General features: G+C 41.1%; 1 protein-coding gene across 6 annotated transcripts in view; it reads left to right on the top strand.

Annotated features, from left to right (window-relative positions):
* The window catches only part of LOC133609793 (E3 ubiquitin-protein ligase HECW1-like), a 181,770-nt gene that overhangs the window by 118,424 nt on the left and 46,239 nt on the right, over window positions 1-17,107 (top strand). For all 6 annotated transcript variants that reach the window (XR_009815776.2, XM_061965749.2, XM_061965747.2 and 3 more), the window contains 3 exons: window positions 3,273-3,458; window positions 6,493-6,627; window positions 11,881-11,995. Coding sequence is in view for 5 of the 6 variants with exons in the window: in XM_061965749.2 (XP_061821733.1) it covers window positions 3,273-3,458; window positions 6,493-6,627; window positions 11,881-11,995 (436 nt within the window). In the remaining variant the exon portion in view is untranslated. The remainder of the gene's footprint in view (window positions 1-3,272; window positions 3,459-6,492; window positions 6,628-11,880; window positions 11,996-17,107) is intronic.

The following is a 17,107-nucleotide window of genomic DNA, read 5'->3' as shown; positions in this document are numbered from 1 at the left end:
TTGTTTTTTTAGTCTGTAACAGAAAAGATTTAAAGTGTATAAATTTGCCTGAAATAAAAAAAAGGTATCCTTATTTAAACTATAAACATTTTTGACTGACTTTAACCATTTAACACTGAAAAATAAACTCAATAAATGATAATAAATTAAAATTGATCAGCAAAATTAACTCACGAACACAGTATGTTGAACAATTTAACCTCTAAAACAAAAATGAATTTAAAAAAATTGGGTACATTTTTTTTTTTAAGTGGATCTGCACCTTTTTTGAAATGTTGTCTTTTGTTTACAATTATTTTGAGAGACATGACGACGGATGTTATTTTTTTGTATTTTTTAGCATTCTAAATAATAAATGCGATCAAAAGTGCGCTTACAATGGAGCATATGGGAGCCACGCAGTTCTGCCTATAAAGCCCTTAAAACATTTAAACACCTCCATTAAGGTTTTATATACATCCATCCATCCATCCATTTTCTACCGCTAGTCCCCTTCGGGGTCGCGGACGGTGCAGGAGCCTATCTCAGCTGCATTCGGGTGGAAGGCAGGGTCATCATCATCGGCGGTCACTCGAACGAGTATGACATCTCTTGGTAGGGGTGTATCCCTTTATGGAGGATGCCTGTGCGTGACTTTGTTTAACGTGGGGAGACTGGTGCACAGACAGTCACCACACGATCCTTGACAGAATCGGGTCAGGGTCCAGTGGCATGGAGTCCAAGACGATTGGGGACCCTTTTCTGCTGCAGCCTTCTTCCGCCATCGCAGCCGTTGTGGTAGTTCTTAAATCTACCGTCTTCCGCCTGCTCCGCCGTTGAGGCAGTCAGGTACTAGGCCTTTGCCAAGGGCCACCTGGGGTAACAGTAGTAAAGGGGTTAACCTCCTAGTGCCCCAAGACCCCATAGAGGAGTCTCCACTGCCGGATGCACTTTAACGTCATGCCCAGGACTGGCAGGATACCCAGAAGGCAGAGTACACCCTGGACAAGTCGCCACCTCATCGCAGGGCCAACACAGACAGACAACATTCACACTCACATTCACACACTAGGGCCAATTTAGTGTTGCCAATCAACCTATCCCCATGTATGATATACATGATGTAAGTATATATGTAATGTAGTAGCGAGTACATTTATAATAACATTTAATATTTACGTATTTTGACCATTTTAAGCATACGCGGTAATTTCAAATACGCATCACAAGGTTTTCTTTCTTTTTTTTGGTTGACTGATTACTCACTGCAGACTTTATGAGAGCCAACAAACATAATAAAACATCACTTACTGTACAATGTCTGCTGTCATTAGGATGCCGACTGCGAGGATGTTCATATATTCCCTTTTAGATGAAAAATTACTCTTAATCCTCGCAAAGAAACGGTGTTGTAGGCAGGTGGGACCAAGAGTCTTTTCATGTCGTCCTTGCCAGTTTCGGGTCCTATATGGCTGTCAAAGTGTACCAACTTGTCGGAATACCTACTTAGACATCTCATGTCCATGTGAGATGCATGATTTATGATCTAGAATAAACTTACAGGGAGCAAGGAAGCGAGGGAGCAGCAGACCACTCGATGATGTAAACATAGGGACACCAGCTAGTGATCACCGCGCCTCTATACATAGTTTGTCTTTGTTAGCACTATAATAACAATATCACTAATACTTGGTTAATATTCAAGTCGTGAAATGTAAACGGAGTATTGTTGGCACTTTTTTAATGGTTATTTATTGGTTTTTATGGGCGAAATAGTGGCACTCCAAATGGCTCTGCCGTAAGCGGACTTTTATTTACATTTATTTAATATTTAGAATGCATTGGGAAAAAAAATCCATACTTGATTGTGGGCGATAGGCCCATCCATCCATCCATCCATCTTCTTCCGCTTCTCCGAGGTCGGGTCGCGGGGGCAGCAGCCTAAGCAGGGAAGCCCAGACTTCCCTCTCCCCAGCCACTTCGTCCAGCTCTTCCCGGGGGATCCCGAGGCGTTCCCAGGCCAGCCAGGAGACATAGTCTTCCCACTGTGTCCTGGGTTTCCCCCGTGGCCTCCTACCGGTCGAACGTGCCCTAAACACCTCCCTAGGGAGGCGTTCGGGTGGCATCCTGACCAGATGCCCGAACCACCTCATCTTGCTCCTATCGATGTGGAGGAGCAGCGGCTTTACTTTGAGCTCCCCCCGGATGACAGAGCTTCTCACCCTATCTTTAAGGGAGAGCCCCGCCATCCGGCGGAGGAAACTCATTTCGGCCGCTTGTACCCGTGATCTTGTCCTTTCGGTCATAACCCAAAGCTCATGACCATAGGTGAGGATGGGAACATAGATCGACCGGTAAATTGAGAGCTTTGCCTTCCGGCTCAGCTCCTTCTTCACCACAACGGACCCATACAGCGTCCGCATTACTGAAGACGCCGCACCGATCCGCCTGTCGATCTCACGATCCACTCTTCCCTCACTCGTGAACAAGACTCCGAGGTACTTGAACTCCTCCACTTGGGGCAAGATCTCCTCCCCAACCCGGAGATGGCACTCCACCCTCTTCCGGGCGAGAACCATGGACTCGGACTTGGAGGTGCTGATTCTCATCCCAGTCGCTTCACACTCGGCTGCGAACTGATCCAGTGAGAGCTGAAGATCCTGGCCAGATGAAGCCATCAGGACCACATCATCTGCAAAAAGCAGAGACCTAATCCTGCAGCCACCAAACCGGATCCCCTCAACGCCTTGACTGTGCCTAGAAATTCTGTCCATAAAAGTTATGAACAGAATCTGTGACAAAGGCAAACATTTTTTTTAAAAAGTGCAGTTCCCCTTTACCAAAATGAGGGAGTCAGGATTAATGCCAAATGAGCACTTTTTGAAGTGCACGGCTTTTCGAAGCGGAGTTTGAAGCATGATACTGATAAAGCATGTTCCCCGGGCATCGCACCGTGCCCCCCCAGGGGGGCCCACCCCACTATTTGGGAACAGCACTAACCAAAGGCTGAACTCCGCTCTATTGTTTACCATATAGATCAGGAACACATCCTATCCCTCCAAAATTGTACGGTATGAAAAATCCCCACTAAAGGTTCCATACTGAAAATCCCATGTACAGTCCCCACCATTGTTTGTCATGCCAACGAGCACAAACTGTAAGGTGACAGAAGAATAATGCTTTGTCACTTTATACACTGCTTTGCAACACAACCATTCTATTGCTACTAATCAGTTACATTGTTTCCTCATGTAGTTTTGTGTACAGTACTTCTTACTCCTGGTCTTTTTCAGTCAGCCTACCGGATGTTCACCAGCAGCACCTGTGTGAAACACATGATTCTCAAGGTGCGCCGGGACGCTAAGAATTTTGAGCGCTACCAACATAACCGGGACCTTGTGGTCTTCCTCAACAAGTTTGCAGACACGCAACTGGAGTTGCCCCGAGGCTGGGAGATCAAGACTGACCCGCAGGGCAAGGTAGATTACCTGAACCTCTTAAGCGTCTCAGTTTATAGTTCTCAAAAATGAAATGATAAAAAGATATATACTGCGAATCTTTGGGTGTCCTACGATTCGATTCAATATCGAGTCTTGGGGTCACGATTCGATTCAAAATCGATTTATTTATTTTTTCGATTCAACGCGATTCTCGATTCAAAAACGATATTTTCCCGATTCAAAAGGATTCTCTATTCATTCAATACATAGGATTTCAGCAGGATCTACCCCAGTCTGCTGACATGCAAGCAGAGTAGTAGATTTTGGTAAAAAGCTTTTATAATTGTAAAGGACAATGTTTTATCAACTGATTGCAATAATGTAAATTTGTTTTAACTATTAAATGAACCAAAAATATGACCTATTTTATCTTTGTGAAAATATTGGACACAGTGTGTTGTCAAGCTTATGAGATGTGATGCAAGTGTAAGCCACTGTGACACTATTGTTCCTTTTTATTTTTATAAATGTCTAATGATAATGTCAATGAGGGATTTTTAATCACTGTTATGTTGAAATTGTAACTAATATTGATACTGATAATATTCTTTTTTTTTTCACTACTTTTGGTTTGTTCTGTGTCGTGTTTGTGTGTCCTCTCAATTGCTCTGTTTATTGCAGTTCTGAGTGTTGCTGGGTCGGGTTTGGTTTTGGAGTTGGATTGCATTGTTATGGTATTGCTGTGTATTGTCTTGTTGGATTGATTAATTAAAACAATAAAATAAATTAATTAATTAATTAATTTTTTTTAAATCGATTTTTTAAAAATGAGAATCGATTCTGAACCGCACAACGTGAGAATCGCGATTCGAATCGATGTTTTTTTAAAATGCAATGTTATAGGTCTCTTATCATAGCCAAAAACATAGCCAAAACATTAATCATTTAATTTCACACAATATCAATCAATCAATCAATCAATCAATGTTTATTTATATAGCCCTAAATCACAAGTGTCTCAAAGGGCTGCACAAGCCACGACATCCTCGGTACAGAGCCCACATAAGGGCAAGGAAAAACTCACCCCAGTGGGACGTCGATGTGAATGACTATGAGAAACCTTGGAGAGGACCGCATATGTGGGTAACCCCCCCTCTAGGGGAGACCGAATGCAATGGATGTCGAGTGGGTCTGACATAATATTGTGAGAGTCCAGTCCATAGTGGATCCAACATAATAGTAAGAGTCCAGTCTATAGTGGGGCCAACAGGAAACCATCCCGAGCAGAGACGGGTCAGCAGCGCAGAGATGTTCCCAACCGATGCACAGGCGAGCGGTCCACCCCGGGTCCCGACTCTGGACAGCCAGCACTTCATCCATGGCCACCGGACCTGTGTGTCTCCCCCTCCACCAGGGAGAGGGGGGAGCAGAGGAGAAAGGAAAAGAAACGGCAGATCAACTGGTCTAAAAAAGGGGGTCTATTTAAAGGCTAGAGTATACAAATGAGTTTTAAGATGGGACTTAAATGCTTCTAATATAATATATTTAATATACAAATTATTGAAGTTATCAAATAATCTATGAAATAAAGAATATTTTAACAGAAAGCAGAAAAGTTACAACAAGATTCCCAATAATTGCTTCATAATATCATGGTAAAATTTTCACTGTATTGGTTTCTAGAACAGTTGAACTGTTCAGAGTGGCTAACAATTGGCTTTCAAGCTAGGTGAAGTTTACCCGATGTTTCCCATACTTTCCATATCTGGTGCTACTTGCTACTCATAACCTAAATGAATTAGTAACTACTGCTAGCAGACACTTGATGCACTATAGCTTGTTACAACTCTGCACAGCAGTTGGTGGTGTCAGGCTTGGACGAAGGAAGGGACTCAGATGCAGAGATGTGATTCCAAATAAAGCTTTTATTTTGAAAAACTCTTTAAGCCTCCAGAGCCGAGTAAATTCAAATACTATGAAATTACAAACATAGATATCGACAAAATGTTCCAAAAGGGAAAAACCGAAAATCACTCCAAAAGGAGGAAATACAAAAATAAGGACAATTATAATTAGCACCGTATCTGTTATCAAAAAACTTTAACAATAAACGCTCCAACAGGAGTAAGAAAATAAAGACTATAAAACTTACTACTCTAATAAATGTACCGGTAAACAAAAAATCACTCAAAAACTTTGAGGAAAAATCATTAGGGAAAAATTATAACTCACCACTGCGGTAGAAAAAAGGTTGAATAACAAAAGTCGCTCTAAGGGAGGAGAAAAAGTTAATTCAAAATTACAGCGTGGGATATTCTGGAAGCAAGAACGTAGACGTGGGACAAGGCAAGGCATGGACATGAACATGAACATGGAACGCAAGACAGGCACGAAAGCTCGAGACAATCTGGCACAGAACAAGGGGAGGCATGGGCTTATATAGAACATGAGGGTAATGGGAAACAGGTGGAAACAATCAAGGGTCAGGAATGACGTCAGACTGGTGACACAAGAGGAAGGACCCGTGATCTGAAACAAGAGGAGTTGCTTTTCAAAATAAAACATGTAAATCACAAGACAGAAAAAACCAAGACAAGACTTCCCTCACCGCGGTGTGACAGGTGGTATGCATCGAAACTCCGCTTCTTACCGCGCCTCATGCGTACCTGGACTACCAGAGAGTAAGACAACTGAGAAAGGGGGACCAATGCTGACGACTTAAGGACTTTGTTGCTCTACCGCGCGTGGAATCAAACACCCAGATAGTGTTTTTCAAAAAAGGTGACTACATTTTGGGAAAATCTGATATGAAAGCATTGGTTTTGCTGAGCTTTTAGCTGACGTTCGTCACGTTATGTAGATGTATAGCATGGGCAACTGTCGATTTATTATAACCAATAAGCAATATCACCAAGACCCTGTAGCCACGGTACTTCAGGCATATGTGGTTACCGTTGCAGGTTGATTAATGTTGAGACGTTGAAGAGTGGGCTGTATGCTAAATTCAAGATATATCAATTCAAATATATTTTGGAGTACCTAGTGGTTGATTATATTCTGTTCTTTTCCCCAGTCTTTCTTCGTGGACCACAACAGTCGAGCCACAACCTTCATCGACCCTCGAATCCCTCTTCAAAATGGCAGACTACCTGGCCACCTCGCCCACAGACAACACCTGCAGAGACTACGCAGCTACAGTGCTGGGGAGGTAAGCTTGAACAATGTGCACCTATTTATTTTATGATTTGTATTATTACATGCATTTAAAGTCTTTATAAGCCCTCCAGAAATGTTAACACACTTATAAGACTACTATGCGCTTAAAACACTGTATACATTAAAAAAAGGTCATTTTAACTTAAATAGTTGTTCAAATTAAACATACTCAATGGTACTTTAAAATCTGTGATGTACTGAGACCGGAGTAAGTGAACCGCGAAATGGTGATGAAATACTATTATACTTTTTTGGGGGGGGGGATTTTTTTTTCTATTGTATTCATTGGATACTTACTTCTCGCAATTTGCAATTTTTGATGTTGAATTTAAAAATGTGTTATTTTGCTCTCCTACTGTACCCCAAATGAGTTTATTATACGTGGATGGTTCCCTTTTACATTTGAATTACTGCAGTGTTACCAATTTTTGGTACTTATGTTTGTGTTAATATGGTTATAAATGTTAATATGTTTAATAATAAAATATATGTTTTAATAATCACGTTTCATCAAACATATATTAACGTTGTTGCCCTAGGGCAGGGGTCGGCAACCTTTACCAGTCAAAGAGCCATTTTGACCAGTTTCACAAATTAAAGAAAACAATGGGAGCCACAAAAATATTTTGAAATTTAAAATGAAATAACACTGCGTACAAAGTTTTTTTTGCTTTGTGCTATGTATAAACCAAGGGTCTCAGACACGCAGCACACACCTTAATATGAAAATGTTATGTTTGTGCGGCCCGCGGGTTTTATATGAATGGCGCTTGACAGCGTCATACTTGTCAACCCTCCCGATTTTTCCAGCAGACTACGAATTTCAGGGCAACTGTTCTGTCGAACATGCTGTGATGGTACAGCATTTAGCGCCCACTACAACCAGTGTGCCGGCCCAGCCTCACGTTGTATGGGGCTTCTACTTGCTCAAGTAAGTCACAGCAAGGCATACTTGGTCAACAACCACACAGGTTACACTGACGGTGGCGGTATAAAAAACTTTAACACTCTTACTAATAATGCGCCACACTGTGAACCCACACCAAACACATTTCGGAAGAACATCTGCACCGTAACACAACATAAACACAACAGAACAAATACCCAGAATCCCATGCAGCCCTAACTCTTCCGGGCTACATTATACACCCCCGCTACCAAACCACCTCAACCGACGCACAGAGATGATTAGAGGAGTTGGTGTGTGAGGGAGAAACGTTGGGGTGGGGGCGGGGTTTGGTGGTAGCAGGGGTCTATAATGTAGCCCGGAAGAGTCAGGGCTGCATGGGATTCTGGGTATTTGTTCTGTTGTGTTTATGTTGTGTTAAGGTGCAGATGTTCTCCCAAAATGTGTTTGTCATTCTTGTTTGGTTTTGGTTCAAAGTGTGGCGCATTATTAGTAAGAGTGTTAAAGTTGTTTTATATGGCCACCGTCAGTGTAACCTGTGTGGCTGTTGACCAAGTATGCCTTGCTGTCACTTACGTGTGCAAGCAAAAGATGCATAAAACAACACGCTGAACTGGCACGCTGTTTATACAGATTGTAGAGGACGCTAAATGCTGTACCATCATGGCACGCCCTATTATTATTGTAAGGGTGAAAATCGGAGAATATTAATCCCGGGAGTTTCCTGCTAGAGGCACTGAAATCGGGAAGTCTCCCGGGAAAATCGGGGGGGTCGGCAAGTATGCAGCTGAGCCGCATCAGAGTGATCAAAGAGCCGCATGCGGCTCCGGAGCCGCGGGTTGCCGACCCCTGCCCTAGGGTAAACTGGGTATAACACATGGCACACTGACAAAGCTTAACCTATTGTTACTAAAACAATCTACAAGGTTAATGTAGGTTGCTTCTCTTTCTCCCCCTCCATTTTTCTGCATTCTTTCGTATCTCAGGTTATCATTACGTATATGTATTGTTGCATTTGAACAACTGTATTGTTGATACTAGAGGTAAATTATTGGTATTGTTCATTATCAATAGCGCTATTTCTATTGGTATTTGAATTGCTCCATTTGTAGTGTAATAATGCTCATTGTCATTTCTGTATTATTTTTTATTTTCGCTAACTGCTTATTTGCTATCACTTTTATTATCATATTTGTACATGTCGTATTTGCTGATGTTGCACTATTGTTGTTGTTGTGTTTGCTGTTGTTGTTTTTGTCTCTCTGTCTAATCCCCTTCTTGTCCCCACAATTTCCCCCTCTGTCTTCTTTTTTTTCTCTTTCTATCCCCTCCTGCTCCGGCCCGGCTGCACTAAATGATAATATAAATACATTTAATAAAGTCAAATACAAATAAGGCAACAAGAGAAGTATCCTACACTTCTCTTTTGTAAAGTAAATCTGAACAGCCGACATGGGCATCAACATCAACTATATGATTTGCCTGAGAAGCTGGACAGGACAAAAAAATAAAATATATTTTTTAATTATTTAACATTCAACAGTGAGCTGATATTGATAACACTTCTGAGTAGGGTTGTCCCGATACCAATAATTTGGTACGAGTACCAAAATGTATATCGATTCTTTTCCAAATAAAGGGAACTATGAAAAATGTCAATATTGGCTTTATTTTAACAGAAAATCTTACAATACATTAAACATATGTTAACTATTGCACCCAAAGAACAACAATAGAAGGTTAAAATATAAATTAAAAGGCATTAAACACATTGGGCTTTTCTTGTTGCACTCAAAGAACAATTTTCCATATTACATATAGTCTGCCATAATCAAGGATTAGGTTAGAATAGAATACAAAGCTTTATTGACATTATATTAAATTATTCAGGATTTATGGTTGCCACTCCTGGTCTGTGCTTTAAGAAAAATACAATTATTAGTAAGTACTAAGAACAAGACTATGGATAAATGTACACAGATAAGCAATGTAGCAGGTAAAAAAAACACATTTGTTAAAGATAAAACACAAACTGTAGCAATTTGTTACAAATTTTAGTCATTTTACTTGCACGAGTTGACGTTAGATGACCGGTCCTAACTACGCTAATATTTGGCATCAAGCCAAGCAACTGGTTAACCTATGACAGTAGTGTATAGTATTATGGCATTCGGATGAAAGAACGGTTCCGGTACTTTTCAAAGGTAGTATAGTACCGATTTCAATTAATTACTATTGCGGTACTTTATCAGTACCGGTATACTGTACAACCCTACTTCTGAGTGTCATTTACAAGTATGCAATAACTTCAATTTGTCATAGGTGTGTTGCTGTTGTCAGGAAGTAGTCTTTGTCATTAAGTTTAATGTGCCAGCCTTGTCTTTTGTTGAGCTCTACAAAGTGTTTCCACTAGGAATGTAACAGTATCAAAATCTCACGGTACGATATCACAGTATTAGGCCACGGTACAATATTAATGTGATATATATCTTCCCAAAAAATACGTTAAAATATTAAGTAAATATTTAAGTTCCACGCCACCACCTTGCCGGTTCTGCGCTGCACTAATGCTAATCACTAGCATGATTGATCAATTGCTTACTTTCGAGTGCTTTATATCAGGCTATGTTGGCATGGAAAATCACATAATTACAAACCCCGTTTCCATATGAGTTGGGGAATTGTGTTAGATGTAAATACAAACAGAATACAATGATTTGCAAATCCTTTTCAACCCATATTCAGTTGAATGCACTTCAAAGACAAGATATTTGATGTTCAAACTCATGAACTTTATTTTTTTTTGCAAACAACACTTAGTAAACGTTTGGGAACTGAGGAGACACATTTTTTAAGCTTCTCAGGTGGAATTATTTCCCATTCTTGCTTGATGTACAGCTTAAGTTGTTCAACAGTCCGGGGGTCTCCGTTGTGGTATTTTAGGCTTCATAATGCGCCACACATTTTCAATGGGAGACAGGTCTGGACTACAGGCAGACCAGTCTAGTACCTGCACTCTTTTACTATGAAGCCATATTGATGTAACACGTGGCTTGGCATTGTCTTGCTGAAATAAGCAGGGGCGTCCATGGTAACGTTGTTTGGATGGCAACATATGTTGCTCCAAAACCTGTATGTACCTTTCAGCATTAATGGCGCCTTCACAGATGTGTAAGTTACCCATGTCTTTGGCACTAATACGCCCCCATACTACCACAGATGCTGACTTTTCAACTTTGCGCCTATAACAATCCGGATGGTTCTTTTCCTCTTTGGTCCGGAGGACACAACGTCCACAGTTTCCAAAAACAATTTGAAATGTGGCCTCGTCAGACCACAGAACACTTTTCCACTTTGTGTCAGTCCATCCTAGATGAGCTCAGGCCCAGCGAAGCCGACGGCGTTTCTGGGTGTTGTTGATAAACGGTTTTCGCCTTGCATAGGAGAGTTTTAACTTGCACTTACAGATGTAGCGACCAACTGTAGTTACTGACAGTGGGTTTCTGAAGTGTTCCTGAGCCCATGTGGTGATTTCCTTTACACACTGATGTCGCTTGTTGATGCAGTACAGCCTGAGGGATCGAAGGTCACAGGCTCAGCTGCTTACGTGCAGTGATTTCTCCAGATTCTCTGAACCCTTTGATGATCTTACGGACCATATATGGTGAAATCCCTAAATTCCTTGCAATAGCTGGTTGAGAAAGGTTTTTCTTAAACTTCAACAATTTGCTCACGCATTTGTTGACAAAGTGGTGACTCTCGCCCCTTCCTTGTTTGTGAATGACTGAGCATTTCATGGAATCTACTTTTATACCCAATCATGGCACCCACCTGTTCCCAATTTGCCTGTTCACCTGTGGGATGTTCCAAATAAGTGTTTGATGAGCATTCCTCAACTTTATCAGTATGTATTGCCACCTTTCCCAACTTCTTTGTCATGTGTTGCTGGCATCAAATTCTAAAGTTAATGATTATTTGCAAAAAAAAAAAATGTTTATCAGTTTGAACATCAAATATGTTGTCTTTGTAGCATATTCAACTGAATATGGAAACGGTGTTTGTACTTAGAGGCAGTCCATTAAGAATACACCTGATCGCGATTAGTTTCGAAGCTGTTGCCGAGTTTACATCCCGACATGACGTCACGTCCAACAAAGGTGTTGACATATGGTTCCATTTGATTTTACGTGAATCAGTACCTAGTAGTACCATACTGAATTTGGTACCCATCCTTTGGTACATCTCTACGTACTGTACATAACTCTGTATTTATGACAGTAAAGCTTTTGATATTGCTATCGTAGTAAAAGGGTTGAAATTTCTTGTGTTTCTTCCCAGGCCTCAGATGTTTCTCGGAGTCGTGGAGCATCTTTGATGGGCAGACCTGCAAACAGTCTTGTCGCTGCCATACGAAGCCAGCATCATGCTGACCCACAACAATCCACTACTGCATGTAAGCACTGCAACAACTGTACATGCTGTGTTTGAATTCCTACTGTCGTCCAATAGAGTTGTGGACTTGGGTACGCACATCCCAAGTCCACAACATTCAATAGCATTTTTATTAGTCATGCTATTGAAGTTTAAAGCTGGGGTACCTAAGTTATATTCTATACCTAAAAAAAATAACAACAAAAAACGTATTAGCATCATACAGTATATCGTAACAGTAATCATTTCTAAAAAAAAATGGTACGTCTGTGTGCTGTCTCTGCCTTATAATTAAGTCGTCTTGGCGGTCAACCCCTCCAGATCCAACCACAGGACTTAGAGCAGTGGTTCTCAACCTTTTTCAGTGATGTACCACCTGTGAAATTTTTTTTAATTCAAGTACCCCCTAATCAGAGCAAAGCATTTTTGGTTGAAAAAAAGAGATAAAGAAGTAAAATATGGCACTGTGTCATCAGTTTCTGATTTATTAAAAACAGTGCAAAATATTGCTCATTTGTAGTGGTCTTTCTTGAACTATTTGGAAAAAAAGATATTATATATTTATAAAGGATTTTTGAATTGTTGCTACTTTTAAAATATTTTTAAAAAGTCTCACGTACCCGTTGGCATACCTTCAAGTACCCCCAGGGGTACGCGTACCCCCATTTGAGAACCACTGACTGAAAGAAAGGAGGGGTGAGTGGTGCCCATGAAGGAGCCTCCTCATTGGTTGACGCGGTATATAGTGAAGAGCACGAGGTGAAGCAGTAAAGCATGGCTGCCGAACACCCACCTGCAAAGATCGCAATACCTGCACTTGCTGTTACAGCATATACTGCTAAAAAACCCAAAAAGAGGAAATCGGAAGAAGAAAAGAAAGACGCCGTACGTCTAAAAAAACAAATAAGAGACAAAACTCCAATAAATATTGGTTCGGCGTTTTATAGATAGAGGACATTGCGGGTCAGTTTGGACTAACTTTGGACGCCCAAGTGACTGTTTCCATTCGAGACAGGTAATGTTCCATTTTCCTATATTTTGTTTTGCGTGGCGACGTGTGTTACCGATATGAACTAGGGCATTTGGCCCGCAGTGTAATTTCACTTGGCCCTTGAGGCGATATCAGATTAACACTGGAGCTGGCCCGCCGATTATATGCAGCCGCGGTAACACCTCATTCACCACTAATTCTCATACTTGCCAACCCTCCCGGGAGACTCCCAATTTCACTGCCCCTCCCATTAATAGTCACGTCTGCTTTTCATTCAGTCCAACGAGTGCTGGCTCAGTCAAATGTTATGTGCGGCTTCTGCACACACACACACACACAAGTGAATGCAACGCATACTTCATCAACAGCGATACAGGTTACACTGAGGGTGCCCGTATAAACAACTTTTACACTGTTAGAAATATACGCCACACTGTGAAGCCACACCAAACAAGAATGACAAACACATTTTGGAAGAACATCCGCACCGTAACACAACATAAACACAACAGAACAAATACCCAGAACCCTTTGCAGCACTAACTCTTCCAGGACGCTACATGGTGTGTGTGGGGGGTTGGTGGTAGCGGGGGGGTGTATATTGTAGCGTCCCGGAAGAGTTAGTGCTGTAAAGGGTTCTGGGTATTTGTTGTGTTGTGTTTATGTTGTGTTACGGTGCCGATGTTCTCCCAAAGTGTGTTTGTCCTTCTTGTTTGGTGTGGGTTCACACAGTGTGGCGTATATTTCTACCAGTGTAAAAGTTGTTTATACGGGCACCCTCAGTGTAACCTGTATCGCTGTTGATTAAGTATGCTTGCATTCACATGTTTGTGCATACAGACACCGCACATATTTTCATAAAGATCAAGCCAGCACGTTGTTAGAATTGATGAAAATCAGACGTGACGACAGCTCATAGAGGACGTTAAAGGCAGTGCCTTTAAGGCACGCCCCCAAGACTGTGGTCCTGGCGGACTACAAGATATAATGACTTATGAACACCTTGGTTGGATAATGAAGGTTGCCTCAGCTCAAAGCCTGAGCCCCGACATTAATGAACTACCATCCAAGAAAAGATGGCAGGTATCTGGCTTGGGCACATCAGATTAGATCAGTGTGTTGCAAACTGAGCAGTTTAAAGTCCTGAATGATTGTTTTATTCATTGCTATTTTATTTTCAAATTTATTAGCCTGTGGAAAAAGTTAATGTTGATATTTACCTCAGAAGGCTGCAAATAGAAAAGAGGCATTCAATTTTTATTTAAATTGTATTTGATATGCCATTGATATTTTTTAATTATTATTATTATATTTGAAACTCGATTTTGCATGTCACTATAAAGTTATATAAGCCTTGCTTGTTCAATATTCAATGCAAAACTTGTTTGGGTCCCTATTAAAAGGTTCATTTGTTCAACCTTGGCCCGCGGCTTTGTTCACTTTTAAATTTTGGCCCACTCTGTATTTGAGTTTGACACCCCTGAACAGGGGATCTTTCGATGCAACTCAGACTGTCAACAACCTATGCGTGTGCACTTACAGCTCTCGTGCACGATTTTGTGCACTTCCAGAGTGGACGAGACTGGGAGGGACTATAAGCCAGGTGCGGGATTTACAGTTGGAATTCTGCCTGGCGACACAAGATTTAAGTACCCCAGCTTTAAATCAAATTAGACAACACAACTATATAACACTATTTATTATGGTGCTTTTATTTTAATTGCTTGAATGGTTCAAAACAGCAATCTTGTCACCAAAAACAGTTTCAGTGTTGAAGGGTTTTTAAAATGATTTGGCAAAGTTCGGCTGAAAAGTGAAGTGAAGTGAATTAAAGTTAAAAAGTTAAAGTACCAATGATTGTCACACACACACTAGGTGTGGCGAAATTATTCTCTGCATTTGACCCATCACCCTTGATCACCACCTGGGAGGTGAGGGGAGCAGTGGGCAGCAGCGGTGGCTGCGCCCGGGAATCATTTTGGTGATTTAACCCCCAATTCCAACCCTTGATGCTGAGTGCCAAGCAGGGAGGTAATGGGTCCCATTTTTATAGTCTTTGGTATGACTCGGCTGGGATTTGAACTCCCAACCTACCGATCTCAGGACGGACACTCTAACCACTAGGCCACTGAGTTATATTTATATAGTGCTTTTCTCTAGTGACCCAAAGTGCTTTACATAGTGAAACCCAATATCTAAGTTACATTTAAACCAGTGTGGGTGGCACTGGGAGCAGGTGGGTAAAGTGTCTTGCCCAAGGACACAACAGCAGTGACTAGGATGGCGGAAGCGGGGATCGAACCTGCAACCCTCAAGTTGCTGGCACTGCCACTCTACCAACCGAGCTATACCGCCTCAAAAGAAAGATTCCAAAGCTGCGTTATTGAACCACTACTGTGTTATTTATAAAAACGAGGCCAGTCAAATTTAACGCGATAACAGGGTAGCACAAATTTCCTTTAATGTCACTTATTTTTTGGCGGGAAATGTGTGACCGTCGGCCCACAACGTAAATGCAGCAAAAAGCACTGCCGCCGCAACCACAAGCAGGAACAAACACAGAGCTAAAACGGACAAAGAAAAGGACACACTGAATAGCCTAAAGCCCCGCAGTTGGCTTTCCCGATAAGACTTAGACTAGATTTAGACTTCCTTTTTATTGTCATTCAAATTTGAACTTTACAGCACAGATAAGAACAAAATTCCGTTACATAAGTTCATGGTAGTGCAGGATAAAAAAGCAATAAGGTGCATATATAAATAAATAAATATATATAAATAATATATAAATAAATAAGACCCAAGGCATTGCTACCGCTGCGAGCAGAGTCCTCAAGGGAGCAAGTTGGGTCCCAAATACCAGCCGCCAACCAACAAACTTTCCACAGCAGTTGCCAAATGGGAAGCAAAACCCCTAAATTCGGCAACATTTTGATATTGTTGCGTATGAGTGGCTGCCCAAAAGTTACAGTTGCAGGCCTCGACTTTGAAGACTGAGGCAATTTTTTGATTGTCAGGTTTGTTTTCGAAGTGGTAAGCATGTGTGAGAGAATGTTTTGTATACTGTATGTTTGTCCATTTTGTGTTGACATAAGCATAATTTTAATAAATGAATGAATTATAAAATTATGATCTTTTTAAATCAAATTAATCACACTTTTAAATTTGGAAACATCACGGTTGGTTAAAAGAGGACCCTGATATTTTGACACCAAAGCAGTTTCATTGTCAGAATGTGATACTGGAAATATTTTATATAATGTTGCCTGAATGCTCAAAACTCGGTAACAGTTTTATCTAACGTCCTGTCAAGGTTGACTTTGAAGTGAAATTTGTCAGTGGGCAAACCAGTTGGAGTCTCCTCACTCATCCTTGCATTGACCTGATCATTGATCGTATAAGTACACCTTTAAGGTCAAGGTAATAGAGCATGTGCACTCAAAATACATTACATGTTTAATCTGCATTTACACATGATTAATGGGATAATTTTTCATGACTACCATATATTCCGGATCATAGGGCGCACCGGATTATAAGGCGCACTGCCGATGAGTCAGGTCTATTTTCATACAAAAGGCGCACCGGATTATAGGGCGCATTAAAGGCCTACTGAAATGAATTTTTTTAATTTAAACGGGGATAGCAGATCCATTCTATGTGTCATACTTGATCATTTCGCGATATTGCCATATTTTGCTGAAAGGATTTAGTAGAGAACATCGACGATAAAGTTCGCAACTTTTGGTCGCTGATTAAAAAAAGCCTTGCCTGTACCGGAAGTAGCGTGACGTCACAAGTTGAAAGTCTCCTCACATTTCCCCATTGTTTACACCAGCAGCGAGAGCGATTCGGACCGAGAAAGCGACGATTACCCCATTAATTTGAGCCAGGATGAAAGATTTGTGGATGAAAAACGTGAGAGTGAAGGACTAGAGTGCAGTGCAGGACGTATCTTTTTTCGCTCTGACCGTAACTTAGGTACAAGGGCTCATTGGATTCCACACTCTCTCCTTTTTCTATTGTGGATCACGGATTTGTATTTTAAACCACCTCGGATACTATATCCTCTTGAAAATGAGAGTCGAGAACGCGAAATGGACATTCACAGTGACTTTTATCTCCACGACAATACATCGGTGA

Source organism: Nerophis lumbriciformis, linkage group LG07 (assembly GCF_033978685.3).
Source record: "Nerophis lumbriciformis linkage group LG07, RoL_Nlum_v2.1, whole genome shotgun sequence".
NCBI classification, from domain to species: domain Eukaryota; kingdom Metazoa; phylum Chordata; class Actinopteri; order Syngnathiformes; family Syngnathidae; genus Nerophis; species Nerophis lumbriciformis.
This window is presented reverse-complemented; position numbering and strand designations above follow the sequence as displayed.